At 42.1% G+C, this 19,005-nt stretch overlaps 1 protein-coding gene across 2 annotated transcripts; it reads left to right on the top strand.

The window, feature by feature from the left end:
- The first annotated feature begins 1,272 nt into the window (after positions 1-1,272).
- Positions 1,273-11,004, top strand: KICS2 (KICSTOR subunit 2). Of its 2 annotated transcripts, XM_018919679.3 has the most exons (4): positions 1,273-1,552; positions 3,610-3,683; positions 3,762-3,898; positions 8,250-11,004. In XM_018919679.3, the coding sequence occupies exons 1-4, from the start codon at positions 1,318-1,320 to the stop codon at positions 9,064-9,066; spliced, it is 1,263 nt and encodes a 420-aa protein (XP_018775224.1). In that variant the 5' UTR covers positions 1,273-1,317; the 3' UTR covers positions 9,067-11,004. The 2 variants fall into 2 exon arrangements, with proteins under 2 accessions (XP_018775224.1, XP_009093301.1); XM_009095053.4 differs by having other exon boundaries at positions 3,610-3,898.
- The last annotated feature ends 8,001 nt before the right edge of the window (positions 11,005-19,005 follow it).

Here is a 19,005-nt window from a genome sequence, read left to right as displayed (position 1 = left end):
AATAAATTAAATTTTATTAACCAACTTTCCAGGGCAGAGACATCTGTCGTCAAGCAGCTGTAAAATCCTGCATCCATTTTGTCCCTTTGGCACACTAAGTGAACAGTTGAGTTCAGGAAGAAGGCAGTTTCTGGTGCATGTGGAGCTCAGACTTTGCTGGAAGAATGAAGACCTCGTAACTTCAGTTAAGCTGCTTCAAATTTTAAGCACTTGAAGCCAAAATTCTAGTTCTAACCAGAACCTTTTCAGGGATGTTACACACCACTCTGAATAAGGTCAGGGATGTGTACGGAGTTGCCTGTGCCTAGAAAAAAAAAGGGATGAAGCGCTTGGCAGATTTATCCTTTTATATTAGACCAATGAATGAAAATTATGACAATTTCTATATCCACATCCTTAGGCTACTTTGTTCACAGTAAGAAGCTTGCAGACACTGTAGTTGAGGTTTATTTAAAAGGCAGCTTCATACCTGAAGGTGGTACTTGCATCTGGTGCTCATTTTCAGTGATGGTGTTTCCTGAACAGGAGGCAATCAGCTACTTAAATTAGTATGTGGGTCATACCAGTGTCAGAGAGCTGTGTCTTGTCCAGATGTCAGTTTGAAACCAGCTGCAGGTGCTGTTAAGAGTGCAGGGAAATGCTGTGCAGAGAGGACATGGGGAATGTGTCCTTTCTGGGTTAACTGCGGAGCTGCCACTCCATCTGGAGAGTGCTGTCTGTCAGTGCAAGGGTGGGTAGTTGTTCTGTGGAACTGGGACCAGTCTGTGGCCACAGAGAACTCCCCTTCCGTGGCCTGGGCCCGTGGCTCAGCTTTGTGCTCCTCATATCCTGCACAGAGAATTAGTTCAGGCAGCTCGTCTGTCTGAAACATGAACTGAAGAAAATGGGATTAATGTGGGCAATCCACAATCTCCCCGATCGCAAGGGAGGGAGAAACTGTAAAGCCAAAGTAGCTCGAGGGTCCTGTGGGAGTGAAAGAGGTGGGAGTAAGGGCCTCAGAAGGCCCTTGAGGTTTAGCAGGTTTTTAGCTGAACGTACGGTTTAGCAGGAAAGTGGGTCTCACGTTACGCGTACAGCACGCAGCGCAGGGCGGCAGGCCGGGGGCGCGCGGCCAGAAGGGGCCCGCGCTCGGGCACGCGCAGCCCCGGGCCCGGCACTCTCGCGCGCTGCCGCTGCCCCGCCCGCCGGCCGCGCGATCCCCAGCCCTTCACGTGGCCCCGAGCCGGCCGCTCCCCCTCCGCCGGTCACGTGTTCCCTCGCGCGGGCGGGCGGGCGCCGGACCCGGAAGTGGCGGCCGCTGCGGAGGCGCCGGGCGGGATGGGGGAGTCGATCCCGCTGGGAGCGCCGGTGCCGGTGGAGCAGGCCGTGCTGGAGACCTTCTTCTCCCACCTGGGCATCTTCTCCTACGACAAGGCCAAGGACAATGTGGAGAAGGAGCGGGAGGCCAACAAGAGCGCGGGGTCCAGCTGGCTGGCGCTGCTGGCCGGGCTGGCGCACCTGGCGGCGGCCGAGAAGGCCTATCACAGCATGACCTTCCTGGGACAGAAGCTAGGTACCGCTCCGGGGAGGGAGGGACCGGCTCTCGCAGCCCGGGCCGTGCCCGCCTCAGCTTGGGGGTCTGCCCCGCTCTGGGCTCCGCGGGCGTGCAGCGGGCGGCCGGGAGCTCGCCTGGCAGCCGGCGTTTGCACGGGGCTGGGACCCGCGGTCCCCGGGGCCCTGCCTCGGCGGGTCCCTGCGTGTGCGTCTAAAAGACAAGGGCTGGCTTAGTGAGTGTGTCCGTGCGCCCGCTGGGAAATCGGCCGCTGAGAGAAACCATTAGTGCTGCCATTAGGAAGGGTGCTGTGCAGGTGGCACGCTTGCTGTTGTGCCAGTCGATGCTTCTCTTCGCTGGCCGGCAGGGTACCTACCCGCCCTTCCCAAGAATTAGCCAGAGGTGTTTCTGTGTTGAGATGCTCTGGCTGAGATATAGGCAAAGATGACCTTACTGGGGTGACCAAAGCGTTAAAGCTTTTTCACCTTGTGTTAGAGGTGTATATGTGCAAGTACTCGGAGTTGGAGATTGCATCCTAGAAGTTGTTACCCATGCAGATACTGCAGGATCTCAGGAAGCTTTGGCCATGATAGCAGCTGCATCGTGTTTTATCAGTACATGAACATAAAAATTCCAAACTGGCACGGGATGAGCTTTCATGGTGCTACCCTCTGGGCAAAGCTGCTTATTTTCTTTTTGAAGTGCAGATGGGTATGGAAAATGGATCAAAGGATATGAGTCTAATGTATAGCGCATTAAACCATCAAGAAAATTCAGCTTTGTTATTTAAGTGACGGCTTGGAACTGTTATAAGATCTTTACAGCCAAAACTCTGTCTATAAGGCTGACTTTAAAGAAAGGATAAAGGATATCCTTCCTGCTTGCAGAAAGAATAAAGGAGACAACAGAAGGGGCAAAGCTTTGTTTATTTATTTGCTTCATGAGCAACTGCAATAGACAATTTTTTCTCCTGTCCCTGGCTGGGGGGCTACTCCTGTTTAACAATGGGAACTGTTTCACTGTGATAGCCAATTCTCTACCTTTCTATCTCAAATGTCAGTAGTCACCTTTGAAAATTATGTGTAAAAGAAATGTGGAAAGAGCTATCCAGCATTACAAAATTTATAAGCGGTTTGAAAGAGGCACCTAAATTTGGAATCTTTAAAAGATTCAGACTCAATCTCTGTGGTCTTTGCTCTGCTGCAGCTGTTAACTGCCAGAATGGCACATTAGGTCTTCTGTAAATAGAAACTATGAAATAAGGCTAGTACATTTGTACAGTCTTTTTGTAATGTCCAAGTTAAATATCTTTTACTTTGACCCTTTACTCCTCTCTTCTTTTTTTTTTAAATTCCTCATAGTGTTGAGCAGGTAGAAAGGAGCACAGATGACTTCTTGTTCTCCCTCCTGCCCTCCAAGTTTTAGTTATGGATTAACCCGCACTGTGGTCTCACTGGGATAAAGTGTGATTATTTTCCTTTTGAATTCTGGTTTATATTTAGATTGTATAAGAACTAGAAACATTTGATTTGTACAGACAGATGTCACATGGTTCCCATTTAAAGGTTGCTTCATGAATTTGAGTGCTTCATGATTGAAGAGGAATTGTTAAGGGAATTTTCTGGAAAACATCTAGAGTTATTAATAGGAGTGAAGGCTATTAAAATTTGATCACTCAAGTCACTATGACTTAATTCTTCTGACTTCCACAGATAACAGTATTTCCAGGTTATGTATCATAGTAGCAAATTTAACTCAACCCTAGGTTTCTTAAAAGTCATGTCATAACTGAGGCAGCTGTGAAGCAGTTACTGTTTTGCGGCTGCCATTGACTGCTGAGACATGAAGTGGGACAAGTGTAGCTTGCATGAAATTACATAAAGTGCTTCTGAGCATATGCTCTGTAATTCAGTTACATGCAGATTAAAATACTGAATTTTGTTTCTTTGCTAAAAGAAGTACTGTAATTAAACAATACTTACAAACAACTAGATATATAATTACAAGAATTTTCCAGTGTTGCTGTCTATCTCTGCTGTCCCTGGATTTTGGTAATACCTCCATATTTATCTGAACAGGTGGTCAGTCATTCTTCAGCCGAAAGGACTCCATCCGAACCATCTACACATCTCTGCATAATGAGCTGAAGAAGGTGGTGGCGACGGGTCACAATGCACTAGGAGGAACAGCTCCTCACTTGGAAGAGCTGCTTTCTCACCTGTCTGAACAGCTCTGTTTTTTTGTTCAGGCTCGGATGGAAATTGCTGACTTCTATGAAAAAATGTACACGCTCAGCACCCAAAAGTTCATTAACTCTGAGGAACTGGTAAACATTTTGGAATCCATCTTAAAGAAATACAGTTCAAGGTCAGTGCTTCTTTGCTGGCAGTACCTACTCAGACATGTGATCTGTAATACCTGATGTTGAAGTTCAAAGCAAACCTAAAGACTTTGCTGTCCTTTGACTGCTGAAGTCCCTTCACAAATTCATGTATGAAGTCTGTGTTGGCTAGCAGCATCCGATGGATGAAGTTTCTTCCAAAGAAGAAAAATAACAAAGGGATTCTGCTCATGGTGTACTAGGAGCCTTCCTCCCTATGCCTTAATTAATGCTCAGCATATTCATTTTCAGGAGAGAGGAAGAGTGATTTTCCTTTTATAAGATGCAAGGCTTCTTGAACTTTTTTCTTTGGTAGGGGAGAGGAAACAAGCCTTAATTTTGTATGGACTTCAGTAAAGGTGACATAAATAAAACAGATACTTTTGTGACAATCTTACTTTTTAAGAATATATGTCTGCTTAGACCTAAAAGCTACACCACAACTGTCTGGCTTAGCTGGCAGGGCTTTATGGTGCTCTATTACCACTTTTCTCCAGAGGTCTTGGAGCCAGTAGTAGGAGCACCTCTGAGACTTTGGTCCTTGCCACTATGGTTTCTTGAAGTTAAGATTTAATAGCTCCTGTTACAAAAATCCTGGGATGTTTCTAAATGAGGGTAGGTTGGGTATTTCACCTCTAACTTATGTGCCTTGAAAGTGATGGCAGTTTAAAAGAGAATTTTTGAATGCTTCTCAACACTCAAATTCTGCCTCTTCATTTTAAACCAAAAAAAGGTAGCCATTGTAGGAAGTTAACTGTCAGATATGGTTGAATTTCTTTAAACTGATGTTAGTGAAATAGTGTCTCAGAAGACTTTTGGGGAGAATATTTATAGGTCTTTTTTCAGTTATGATTTTTACAGTGTTCATCTAGGAAAAATGAAAATAATTCAGTGTTCCTTTCTGATATTCCAAAATGAAGCATTGCAGCTGATTACCTTATTTTTTAGGGGTACCTTTGGCAAGTTGCTATGTAATTTTGCAATTTGAAAATCAAAACTAGTCTATATGATCTTAGTAGTCATGTTTTTCAATTCTTGGCTTGTGATCATTTAAAATATCAGGGCTGTTAGTCCAATAAAAACCTGAAACTTAGATATATTTTCCTTGGTGTGATAAACTTTAAGGAGTAAAGAGAAGTAAGTTTAGGGTTTGAGGTGGTTTTGTTGTTGGCATTTTTGTTTGTTTGTATTTTGAGAAGTTGATTTCTCTTGTACACTATCAACTGCCATCTGCTCTGAGCATGTGCTGAATCAACAGCACTGTTAAAAATCTGAGAAGCAAAATTCTTACTTTGATAAAGAGATTGGAGACTATACCTGCATACAACATGTTTTACTGTGCTATTTAAATAAATTTCAAGGGTGCATTTGTACTTCTAAGGCATTATCTATGTTTATATAATATGTATTATATCAGTATATATATCATAACATCTTAAAAAAAAGTAATGTCTTCCTGGAAGAAATACTGATGCTCTTGCTTTGGGTTAACAAACAGTCTTTAGGATGGAGACGATCTAAGATGCTGTCAGAACTAATCCAGTAGCTGCAGTGTGCTCCTCCCCAGTGACAGGCAGAATATTTTTGAAAAAAGGGGGTATAGTGATATATTCCTTTAGTCCTCCCTTTTAGTTGCTTTGTATCTCAAATCAGTTTTTGGGGTGTGTTATGTTGAAATGTCCTGGCTGCTAGGCGTTTCTGCTTTACAGGTGAAAGATCAAATAAACTCATCCTTACCCAGCATCTTCCCTCTGTCAGTATATTCCCCACTTGTAGTTGAGGATGTGTGCCATTATTTCAGCCAGTTGTGCTAAGGCCAGACAGGACATTTGTTCTTAGATAGGTTCTGGCCTTGATTTCTTTCCTTTATGTTTGAAAGTAGCTGGGCAGGTAACGTAGAGGAAATAACTGGTAGCTGGTAAAGGAACAGCAGAATTGACAGTTAACAAGACATATGGTTTGTATCTGAAATGTCATTAATTCTTGAACAGTTTAAAGCTATTTTGTTACTATTTTATTACTACTTATTGCTGACTTGTGCATGGCCAGTACTTGACATTTTTCTTTCCATTTTTCTCTAGAATACATCTGGAGAAGTAACTTCTCCCGAAGTTTTTAGCTGTTGGTTTGAATGGGATCTTAAATAATTAATGCAGCATCAGAAGTAAAATCCTTTAAAAGCTTAGTATCAAATGAATAAGTAACTATAACACCTATTTGGATGTAATAATTTTTGAATGTTTAATATTTTTTATCTAGTCAGCATTGTGTAATACGTACATGAATGTGTGATCTCTGGAAGGAAATAAAAAGAAAATGTGGCTTCTTCACAGTCTGCAAAACAAAACTAGCATCCCTCTGCTTTCAGAAATGATTAGGAGGAAAAAAAATCAAGTTTTCAATGTGTACTTAAGTTTTTGACACTCTGGCTTATGAAATATTGCAAAAACTTGTTTGTTTTACATGATACTGAGCTCAGTTGGATGAGCTATGTTATAAAACTCAATTACAGCAGTTATACTTAATGCATAACTCATCAGTTTTCTCTGTAACCATATCAAGCTTCTCAGCTGTAGCTGAGGTATGTATTTTTTGATTAAAACAGTTTAGCAAATCCTGCTAGACAGTGCAACATCAGGAAAGCTGTGAAGCAAAGTGAAAGTGGGAAGCTGTACATCAGAATGTTAATTCAGGAGACTTTGGCAGAGCTGCCTTAATAAGGATTTTTAAATTGATTTTAAAATGGAGGAAAACTTTCTTGATCTGACTGCAAATGTATTTAAATCACTGTGCTGTGTGTCATTTGATGGCACTGCAGCAAATAATGGTGCATAATGCTTTTTGTACCCTCTTAAAATACAGAGCAATAAAACTGTTTTTCTGGTGAATTCCAAAACCATTGGAGAGATTTAATGTTGAGTGTTAGAAATTGTTTTTCATTGACTCTTGTTGAAGCTCTTGTTTGTTCAAAGAAATGTAAATATGCTCTGGACTTCACAGCCCACCAAAGTGGCCAGTAAACACTGGATCTCTGCTCTAGCAGGTTGGCCTGGGGGTTGCTGACATGTGCTGTGTGCAGAAGGTGCCTGATCACCCAGCCAGGCTGGTTTGCCCAACGTGGTGCATCGGCTGGTTTATGATGTTCTTAATTTCATTTTCTTCAAATAAATTTGGACTTGCATCTTAATAACAAATCCTTGCAAGATACAAATTTTGGCTTCCAAACAAAAAAAAAAAAAAAAAAAAAGAGAGATGCTTACAGATCAGTGGTAAAATAGTCAGACATTTCTCACAAGCCGAAGGAAAGGTAGTGGAGAAGGGATGAAAAGTCTGACATTTTCATTCTCACTTCTGGTCTACAACAAAGTGAAGTGTTTTGATCTTGAACCAACTATTTTCAAAACAGGTTGTATTTGTTGTGTCCTGGAAGCTGACAGGAATAATGACATTGCTTTAGTTTTAAAAGTTTGAAAAATTCTGTATTTACTTTATTGTTTTAAACCAATAACAAGACCCAAGATATTTTTCTGAAGTGAGGAGATAAATCTGTCTTTACTTAAATGGAAACCTCATCAAGTCTTGTCTTTGAACTGTTCATTGTTCTTTATTAGAGATCTCTTTGAATCCCAAATACCAATAGGGGAACACATTTACTAAAAAGGCCACTTCTTTCTAAAGTTATATATTTACATTACAGTTATTCACTGTCTCAATTTAGTATGTTATTGCTGATGTTATAAATTGCAAATATTTTGGGTATCATGGGAAGAAGGTAGAAAACACTGCATCTGCGTTTTCTCTAAATGTCAGGGGGAAAAGTGAAAGGAGAAGGAGTTAGTTAGTTTAGTTCCAAAAAGCAGAACCTTACTCAGCTTGGCTTCCTCATAGCTCCCCTATGTGAACAACAGGTCTATAACATAATTCCTTTGATTTAACTTAATGTCTTACTGCTGCTCCAGAACCATCAAGACATATATTACTGTCAGAAGAGATTTTAAATTGGAACAAGATCATCTGAATTTAAAAAGAAATGGTGTCGTAGTAGTTCATAGATTAAGATAAACTGTGATTGTTGAACTGATGAAATATAACTCCTTTACTTTGATAGAGAAATGTCTGACAGGTGTTCTTTTTGTCAGATGTGAAGCGCTGTTTGTTTGTGGAAATATTTACCCTAATTATGTAAAAAGAACTGTTCTTTAAATTAAGAATATTATTTTTTGATTTACACTTTGCTTTGATGTTTGATCTTTTGTCTGTTAACTGGCAGATACTATCTGATTATTTCACCATTGTGTACTGCAGTTCTCATGTCTTGACTAATATTATGTTTTCTAGATTTCATCATCCAATCCTCAGTCCTCTTGAAAGCAGTTTCCAGCTGGAGGTAGATGTGCTTGCACACCTCTTAAAGGCTCAGGCTCAGATCTCAGAGTGGAAGTTCCTTCCATCCCTGGTCAACTTGCACAGTGCTCACACAAAGCTACAAACTTGGGGCCAAATTTTTGAGAAGCAGCGGGAGACCAAGAAGCACCTGTTTGGAGGGCAGTCTCAGAAGGCTGTGCAACCTCCACACCTCTTCCTCTGGCTGATGAAGCTCAAAAACATTCTCCTTGCCAAGTTTAGCTTTTACTTTCATGAGGCCCTTAGTCGACAGACAACAGCATCTGAAATGAAAACTTTGACTGCCAAAACAAATCCTGATTACTTTGGGAAAATTTCCAGCTTCATCCGGAAGTATGATGCTGTCAATGTTTCCTTAATTTTTGACAATCGTGGATCAGAGAGTTTTCAGGGACATGGTTATCATCATCCCCATTCATACAGGGAAGCCCCCAAAGGAGTGGATCAGTATCCTGCAGTGGTGTCTCTGCCCAGTGACAGGCCTGTTATGCACTGGCCCAATGTCATCATGATTATGACTGATAGAACCTCTGACCTCAACAGTTTGGAGAAGGTTGTTCACTTCTACGATGACAAAGTGCAAAGCACCTACTTTCTGACTCGCCCCGAACCTCACTTTACCATTGTAGTTATTTTTGAGTCCAAGAAGTCAGAAAGGGACTATCATTTTATTTCCTTTCTCAATGAAATTTCACATTCCCTTAAGAACTCCAAAGCTTTTGCAAGCTTGAAACCTGGATCCAAAGGGTGAAGTGCAAACTGCTTAAAAGTTGTCAAGGCGCTATGCTAGCCTTGAGGGAGCTGTAGCTTTCAAAATTACATAAATTTGTGATTCTCAGAGTCTAATTGAAAAGGAACCATTTTTTAAATGTTATAAGTTTGTGGTTGTTTTTTTTTTTAAGCTAACAGACACTTGAAGAAAAGTATTTTTGGGCAGTACTCAGCGGGGCAACTTAATTGTGGGGTGGTAAAGGGCCACCGTGGGGTTTTTTTGGTGTGGTTTTCAATTTCCAGTATGATTTATTTTTTTAGTCCACAGTTTTGTTGCCTGTATCAGAAAGGAATATATGCACTTTATCATAGTCTGATCACTGACTGTCTTCTATAGAGTTTATTGAAAATGTGGTGAGGATGGAAGATACTGTCTTTTCAGAAAGCTGCATTGCCTGACAGAAATGATTTCTGGGAACTAAATACTGATGCAAGGGAATATTTTGAAAAAAGTGAACCTGCAAAGACACATTTTAAATAAAAAGATGAGAATCAGAAAAGTCACTATTGTTAATTATAATTTCGTTTCCAAATTGTTTAAAATGATAAGTGAGGTCTCTGACACTCTGTTAAGCACTGGTAATCTGTTCTGAAGGCCCTGTGTCATAAAGCTTGGTCACTGCTCCAGGACTTGGGCTGGGGCAAGAAAAGCTGCAGCATGGCCTGGAAGGCTGGTATTCTCTGGAGTGCTGTGACAGTGTGGGTCTGAGTCTTGGCTCAGGCTAACTGAAGCAGACAAGCTGCACTTGAGCAGGTGTTCTAGAAGGAGCAGCTCCATGAGAAAAGCACCAAGGCTCTTTTCAATTCGTGCTTTTTGTCTGGCTAACTTAAAAAAGGGAAAAAAAAGGTGGTAAAAAATGCCCTTTCTAAATGATTTATTGTCTAATATGCTGTTAGGATCAACCTAGATTTGTTTTCAGATTTTATAACTATTTTTTCTCTCTGTTCAGTTTTAAATAATTACATAATTAAGCCAAAACACTTTGGGGATTTGGATTTAAATATATAGCCTATGCAGTATGTTTACCTCATTCTTTCACCACTTCTAGGCTGCAGGGTTGGAATAAGTATGTTTTCTAGTTACCCTGAAAGTGCTTTAATTTGGAAATGAGGGTTTCCAAATACAGTAAAGGGGTCAGTTTGGCTGTGCCCCTAGCCTTACATTGCAGGATTCTTCTGACTGTTTGCTATGCAGTTGTGCACGCACTTTGACAGGGGTTCAGGAGAACTGATGTATAAATAAGTGTAGTAAAGCTGGGTCATTAGTTGACACTGTGTAATGTATAATAGCATCACCAGGTTGGTTTTAAAAGGGAGTTTAAGTCAAAATGTTGGTTTCTGTTAAGATTGAACTATAAAAGATACTTTTGCAAATGTGTCTTTTAATGATTCCTTTTCTCTCCCACAGAAGGTTGTGGTAATTTGTCTTGCCTCTCTGCAAATGCTAACATTTTACAATCATATAAGCACGTTCTGTTCTTGAAATAGCAGCTCTGACTTTCCACTCTGTGCCCAATGGAACCTTCCATGCTTTGCTCTAACTATGTGTAGTCTGTTTTGAATATCTATGGTGCTGCCTTTTACCTGAAGTCTTGGTCTGTCTGCAGCACCACTTGAAAAAGCTCTACTCTTTGCCACTAGAAAATAACAGGGTTGCAAAAATACCAGCAGTTGGAGGGCACCTGTTTTTTGTAAGTGTTACCCTTTGCAGCTTGAATTACATTTTAACAGGACAAAGTTGCAAATTACAATACTCAAAGAGTTTGTGTGCTTCTCTCTGTGGAACCTTCCCTCTGTGGGACAGTGACCTTGTAATAACTTGTAGTTTTGACTTCATCAGCCTGAGTAACACAAAAGAAACTGTCACCAGAACTGATTCCCAGTCTTCAGCAGTGTAAATAAAGTGTTGTACAAAATCTGTTTGCCTGTACAGTGCTTCCCTGTCGTAGTGGGAAAGGGGAGAGAAAACTGGAGGAAAAACTCTGATACAGACGCATTTGTTTCTGAGTTGGGAGAGGTGGAAGGGAAATCTGCTGCCCTTTGAAGCAGACTAGCAGCTTTTACCAGTTGCTGAAATGTCTAGAGGCTGTTCCCAGTGGTTTTTATGGGGAGAGGGAAAGGGGATGACTGTTCAGCAGACTTGGTAGCTCACATCACACTCCTGTCATTGTTCTTGGCAAATGGTGTCTCAGAAGGGAAGGTATGCTGGGTGATGTTTTTGTGCAGGAGGAGGTGGTTTGCTGCAGTTTTTTTCTTCAGAGGATCTTGGGGAAGCAATCACAGGAGCCTTGTGACTTGTGGGTAAGAATTTCTGAGTATTTCAGTGGATGAAGAACCAAAGGGAACCATAGCCATTACTCTTATGTGTGAAGGGAGGGAATGGGAGGTATTTGTAGGCAAAGGGTGCTGGAGAGACATGTGGGGCTGTCTCTGAGTCCTGTCCCTGTGGCTCTCCTTGCAAGATCTCAGCCTTAAATTAATATAATATGGGGAACAGAAAACTCAGGCCATGGGAAGTGGCTTGGCCAAAGATGGGTGAAGCTGAAGAGAGGTGACAAATATCAACATGAACAGTGTTGCAGTGTTGAGGTGTGTTGTGACCAAAAACAAAGTGTGGGGAGTGTGAGCATGTGGAATAAATCAATATTTATAGATTTGTCAGATTTGTGAATGCTCACGGCACAGTTTCTTATTTGATGCTTTATGAAGTTTATGTTTTAAATTACTAATGAGGTGATGGGGAGACTGCATTAGGTTCAAACTGGAAGATTAGATATGTGGAAGAAATTCTTTGCTATGAGCATGATGAGACATTGGAACAGGCTGTCCAGAGAAGCTGTGGTTCCCCCATCCCTGGCCAGGTTGGATGGGGCTTGGAGCAGCCTGGTCTAGTGGAATGTGCCTCCAGCCATGGCAGGGGCTTGAGTGCAGATGGTCTTTAAGATCCCTGTGAGCCCCAACCATTCTGTGATTCTCTGTCTGTGATGTAAAACTGGCTAGGCCAGAAACAAAAACCTGCATAATTAAGCAAGGGGGGGAACATATCTGTGGAGTAAGTAAAGGTGACCAGAAACTCAGTAACTGGAAAAAAATGCATTCGTTTACTAACTCCAATACTGGAAAGATTGATCAGTGTCTTTACTATAAGAACTGGAAAATAAATAAGACTTTTGCTGAACTGGGTGATAGCCCATCTGCAGCTTTTCCTCTACACCAATTTAGCTAAGATTAAATGTGCTAACGTACTTTGAAAGTCATGTATAGATGACTGCTGTAAATGTAAGAAGTAAAGATATTTATGATAGCATACTGAAAGCCATTGCTTACAGACATATTTAAACATTTTTAAATAGGTACTGAGATTTGATATTCCCAGTGCCATTCAGATTGCTTAGAATAGCAGTGTTAAAGCTTATCTTGTAGCAAATTTCATGTACCTCATCACTTGCTTGAGTCCATGGGGATACTGGAGGAATATTTAATTTAGTATCCTTTGCCTGCAGTGTGATTTTGACAGCAAATGTATTCTAATAAGTCTGAAATATTTTATATTTATTACTTGTAAGCTGTTTTCTTTTGCATGTGGTATTCAGGTTTTTTCTTGAATAAGACATTCTTTTATTTCTCCTCCTTTTGCATAAAGAAAGTGCAGGGAATGGAAACTAATAGATTTTGCATTGTGCTGTGAAGGACTGCAACATACGCATTATGGATATAATATTCAGTCTTTAATGATCTAAGAGTAAAGGAAGCTCCTGGTACCTGTTTGAATGCTAACACCTAGTGTTCCTCTAATCCACTTTTAGAAAAAATATTTGCACTATAGCAGAAAGTAATTTTATGGCACTCACATAGTTAATCACTGCTCTTGTCCACTCTTCTTCATATATGAGCCTTTTGAGACGTGATCATTCTAGTGGTGGTTCTTTGACATCATTTTTCTGAGGCTTCTTTGTGTATGTGCTTCAGCCTACTGCTGCCTTTGACTTCACTGGGTCCCATTCTTCTCATAACCAAGCTTTTCTTGAGAAAATCAGCACTCTGCTATGTTTCATTCCTCGAGTCCTGATTTTTGGCCCACTGCCTAAAGCCACTCATCTTGCAGAAAGCACAACGTCACACAGTGGGGCTGGTCCTGGGCTTCTGGTGAGCTCTGTGGTTGCTTCCAGAAGTGCTGACACTAAGCTGACTTAGTTGGCTGAAAACTTTGGTGTTTCTGCCCTGTTTGCTCCAGAAGTCCTGTTTTCAGACTCCCAGAGATGTAAGCCAACCATGCCTGGGTGGATGCAGCAGAGGCCAAGCACTGTTATTTGCTTGGGCTCTGCCTGAGCCTCAAGAGCAGTAGGTCAGTGTTGTGCCCATGGGAACTGCTATTGAGTGGCCCAGCCCAGGGATGGCCTTTGGGCTGCAACTGTGCAAAGGTGGGAGCTGTTTATTGGGAAAAGCAGAAGAGGCTCTGGAAATGAGAATGCTGACAAAGCACAGCTTTGCAGATCTGACAAAAACAATAAACAGGTCAAATGCAAGATGGAACTGGACTCTGATGTTAGCAAAGGACTGATTTAAACCTGAAGTTTCCTTTGGAGGATAGAGGTAAAAGGTTTTTGTACTGAAATTGCTTTTAGCACTCAATCATTTTTTCCAGCAACTGCTTCTTTCCCTCTCTGGTGCATGCATGCTCTCAACACATGGCCTGACTTACTCTGATCATTGCTATGGAGCTTTTCTCAGGGAGTTTCAGTACAGTTCTCTCTTAACTTTCAACCTGGTGTTGCAGCCACTGGGCTTGTGGTAGAGTAACAGAGTTCTCCACCTTGCAGCTGGGACCTGGCTGTGCCCCAGCTGCACAGGGCAGTGACAAGAAGAGCAAAATGCAGAAGGGGAGACAAGTCACTACAAGATGGGCTTGGGCAGATGGCAGCTTTGGGAAAGACAGGCAGGGAGAAAAGAGACGCAGAAGGGCTGCATTGCAGATGGACTGTGAGCAGAAGATTTCTGCTGGCCTCTCTGCATTGCTGGCCTAATTTCACAGGGATCTATATAGATTTTTTGTGCTGAAAAAGCTGTGCTAGACCCCACCTGTAGTTCCAGCTTCTTGTTTTATATGACTATTTAAAAATAACTATACTCTTTCTATTAGGGGGCTGTTCCATCTTTAGGTATCAGCAGCCTTGTAAAGCAGCAGGTTTTGGGCAGATGATTAATACAAGCTTTGTGGTATCCTGTTATTAGCTGGAATACACTGCTGCAATGCTACAAGCTAACATCTGAAGCTTCAGAGCAGTGAAATGCTCTGGTCCATTTGTGCAGCTCACTGCTGATGAGATAAAATATTTAGTGGCACCAAGTTTTTGGCTGTGATGTATGCATAATTTGCTGTAAAGGTATTGAGAGACTCTTTAGTGTGTGCAAGTTGAATTCCTCAGATCAGAGCCATGAGGAGCCAATGTCACCATAATCCTGTGCTGGGATGCACAACCTTGAACCAAGAATTGTCAGGTTCCTGTGGAAAGGACAAAAGATCCTTGGCAAAATGAGGGCCAGTGAGAGATGCTGAGGTTAGGCTGGAGGTGTCCCTATTAAAGTGAAATCCCAACCTTTGATTTTGTCTTGGAATTAGTTCTTTCAGGCAACCCAGGCAGAGGGAATTGCCTCCCACAGTATGGAATAGTCCGATGGTCTCTTAAACATTTATTTAGTAAAATGCCATACCCAATAGCAACGCTGGCTTTGACCAGGGGAATCCAAGTCACCCTCTCCCTCTTCTGTGTGGTTATGCAGATGTTCAGCAGAGCCTCCAGGTATTTCCTCTGCTTTCTCAGGTGGGCTATAAGCTTCCTCTCCCTGGCCCTGGATAATTCTCTTGGCAGATGGGGGAGGAGAGGTTCTGAATTGTCTGAAGAGGAGAAGCTCATCTGCTTTCTGGGTGGGTGCAATCCAGAGCTGGTTCACAGTCATCACTGTGAACAGTGTCCAAAGGTCCACCCTGCTTTCAGTAGGATCCATGGTGGCTGGGAGTACTAACAGGTTTGGCTTTCTGCTTTTAATCCCATGATGCAAACCTGCCCAAACTATTTTGAAAAGTTGGCAGATTAAGTCCCATTCTAGTTGTAGAGCTCATCTCTGAGTAAAGTGCCTGGAGCTCTGCTGAGAGCAAGATGTGTAAGCCAAATAAAAGCTGCCTTTCCTTTCTCGTCATTCATCCCTGTCTGGAAAGAGCAAAAACAAGTTCCTTTCAGGTGTCATTGGATAATAGCTTTTTGGGAAAAACCTGATCCTCATTTATTGTTACAGAAACAGGGAATGAGTGCAATGAATCAAGTCTCCACCTCACCCTCCTACACAATTTATCTACAGTTTTGCCTGCAAATTCAGTAGAATTGGAGGCAGCCCATCAGCCATCTCCACAATAAACTTACACTGTGTGCTCAGGCTGGCTTTGCTTGGAGGACTTCAAAAGTTTGTAGGCTGAATTTTCCCAGCACAGGAGTTGGCTCAAGCTGGCTGACCTGACTGTACCTTGCAGAGAGAAAAGCAGGAGGCAAATTTCTGAGGTTGTGTGGTACTCATTCTATCAAGTATAAAAATAAATGGGTATAAATCTTGCTCCAACCCAGTGGGATCTGTGGCACTATCTGATTTTTCTTGCTATCCCTGTAGACTGACATGATATCCCAAATCTTCATCCCAGAAAATGTAAGGCTCTCAATATCTAAATTTGCTGTGGATGCTTCAGGCTCTTCTTTGCTTAGGACTGATTTGTTAAAATATGGTTTGTAAGTTAGGATTGGCTCATTCTGGTTGTTTATACCTGAAATTGTCAGAGAACAGTTAAAAAACCCCACCATCACCTTATTGATGAATTTTTAGTGTATTGAACAAGGAAGTGCGAGTGGAGAGATGGAGCAGTCACAAGCTCTTGCTACATCTAGCTTTAAAGCTGTCAAGGAAAATACCTTCAGGGGACTAAGATAATAATATATTGAAACTATAAGGCTCATACTTCCCAGTGTAATTTACTCACCAAACACTGAGGAATTCATCTGTCTGGAATGTTATTCTGCAAATGTGCAGAATTTATGTTATGCTTTTCATGGCAGCACTTTCTTGAGCACCTATTTTTAGAAGTTATATTTGAATTGAGCCAGATACAGCTTTTTCCGAAGCTGCAGAGATTCAGAGACTGCAGAATGTTGGTTTGAAATTCAGTGCAGGTCAACAGATTCCTATTTGCAATTTTTGAACCATTTCTTAATGCATGTGATTGATATGTAAACCACATTTTTACTTCAGTAAGGCAGAAAAAGGGCCACTAGAGGGTGGTATTATTACAAAAAAAAAAAAAAAGTAATTAGGAATCTCTTTCCAGAATAAAATAATGTATACTCTCCTACACATTTACAAATATGAGATAGATTTTACTGCTTTAGTCAGATTTGTTTGAGTCTTGCTGGCTTTTTTCCCCATAGGGTGATTTGTAGTTCTGTTTTGGCTGTAAACAGCAATAGCAGGTATCTAGTTTCATACCTTAATGTGTCTAGGAATAATAAAATGATGTTGTTTCATCTTCTCTGCAAGAAACTTTTTTATTGATTGCTAAAAAAATCTGTAAAAGAACTTTTATGATTTTTTTTCTCTTGAAAACTACCCATTCACTTAAATTTGCATTCCAGTTTGGAAAAGATGGAGTGGTTTTTTTTTTCCTTTCCTTTTTTTTTTCTTCCTAAACAGTGAGAAAATGAAAAAAATATTGTTTACCAAGGCTGTACAGTATGACCTGTTAAAGGCCTCATAGGGAACATCAGGCTAGGGTTTAAGCCTAATGCAAAGTAATAACAGGATTTTGATAGTCTTCTGCGGGAAGAGCTACTGTGGCATGTAAGTATAAATATATCTGGCATAACAGTGTGAGTGTGTGTGTGTGTATGGAGTGTGGTACAATGTTTGGTGACACCATGCAGCTCTGATAAATGGCTATACAGTACCAGCCAGACCACTGGGCACTGGGGCTGAGGGGCAGGGACAGGGCACTGCAGGGGCTCGGTGGCTCAGGCCCTGGGGCTGATGTCCTTGTGCTGCTTTGGGTTGTGGTAGAGTCACAGAATGGTTTGGGATTTTGGGTTGGGAGGGACATTAAAGATCATCAACCCTCTTCCGTGGGCAGAGACACCTTTCACAAGCCCGACAAGATGCCGCTGGGTTTGTGTTTGGGCACAAGGATTGCAGGCAAGTGCCTGTGCCACCCCACTGCTGCCCTTGGCATGGAGGTGGGGGAGATTTGCCAATGCTACAGCCTGCATCAGCCCCAAAGAGAACCTGCAGGAGGCAGAGCAGGAAGGATAGTGGAAGGAACACAAGAGTCAAAGGAGAAGCCAGCAGGACCTTTTCTTCTCCCATCTGTCCTCCCAAGAGGAGAGCAAGCCAATTTCATGGCACTTTCAGCATGGTTGATGAACCTGCAGCACCTTGGGGGTGTGGGCTTGCTGTGCCCAGGAGTCAGGTGGGGATGGTGTCCCCAGACAGCATCAAACTCCTTCCAACCTGTTGCAACCTTTTGTGACAGCCAAGCTTGTGCTTCACCCTCTGCTCCCAGCCTGGGTCAAACCCAGTAATAATTGTATTTATTTTCCCTTCTTTGGTGTGGGAAGGTAGCTGGATGTAAGGCACTATCTAGCCACAGCCTTCTGGGCTATGATGTGATCTGAGCAGCATTAGTGTGAGTTTCCCTGCTGCTGTTTTACATCACTGCACATAACAGCTACGCTGCTGGGGGGCAGCACTGCAGCCTGAGCTGGAGAATTGAAATGGTGATTACATGGGGTTTGGTGGTGCAGTGAATGCATTCCTGCTCCATGACAATGTTGAAATCCTGGCTCTTCAGGGGACAGGACGGTGCCTTTGAACTGATACTGGTGCTGCGTGCGTAGGATGCAAATGCAGCATGCAAAGCCACCCTGTGGTGTGCTAGATTAATCGAACAGATTTTCAGTGAATCATTGGGAAGATGAAATTTTCTACTTGCATTTAATCTTAGCCTGATAAATCACTTGGGGGGGCGGGGGAACCACAAATCCAACAGTAAAATATGTGCAATTAGTGCTTTGATGATGAGACAGACTTGGGTTTGGAGAGTGGGCAGTGGTGGGGAGCTTGGCTGACTGTGGGGCTGGGGGAGCATGGGAGGAGGTTGGATTACACTGCAAAAAGACAGGTTGGGGTGGGAGCAGCAGCAGGGCAGAGCTGAGTGGCTCCTCCTCATTTGCACGCTGGCCATTGAGTGCATGGTTAAAAAACTAATAATGTTCAGCCAGTTACTATAGCAATGGTGTGGCACGAGTTGTCATGGTGATGGAGCAGAATTTTCATCACGTTCCTTCAGGAGGGTGATGGATGCTGTTCTGGGAGGCTCTGAACCATTTGCCTCATATGTACAGAAACACTTGCACCTGCTGCAGTCAGTGAACATGCCCTTCCAGCGTCATTACCTGATTTTCCATGTCCTCATGCTAATTTTTTCTTTCACATTCATAAAGTTAAGAGCACTGATCAGCCATAAATTGCTAAGTCAAACCTAATTATGTGCACTGTTATTATATGAGGTGTGTTAAAAAACATAATTCTGGCACTGGGGCTGTTCCCAAACACTTTGTGTGTGCTCTTCACCTCTGTATCTGCCAATGACACAACTCAATGGGACATCAGGTGCCCATTTGAAAAAAGTTATTTTAAGCTGATTTGCTTCAAATGCTCCCACTTAATATAGAAAAAAAAGTATGTTCTGCCTTGAAAATGCATCTTTTTTGCAGTTTTGTTTAAATTGCCTTTGCTTTCTCTTATTCCTTGGGTTTTAAGAACAAAACACTGTCTTTTTCCCTTATGCATGAGCGAGGCATGAATTCCTCCTTGTCAGGGCCTTTTT

The sequence above is a fragment of the Serinus canaria genome, chromosome 1A, assembly GCF_022539315.1.
Source record: "Serinus canaria isolate serCan28SL12 chromosome 1A, serCan2020, whole genome shotgun sequence".
In the NCBI taxonomy this organism is placed as follows: Eukaryota; Metazoa; Chordata; class Aves; order Passeriformes; family Fringillidae; genus Serinus; species Serinus canaria.
Note: the sequence above shows the minus strand (reverse complement) of the source record. Positions and strands in the feature narration are given on the sequence as shown.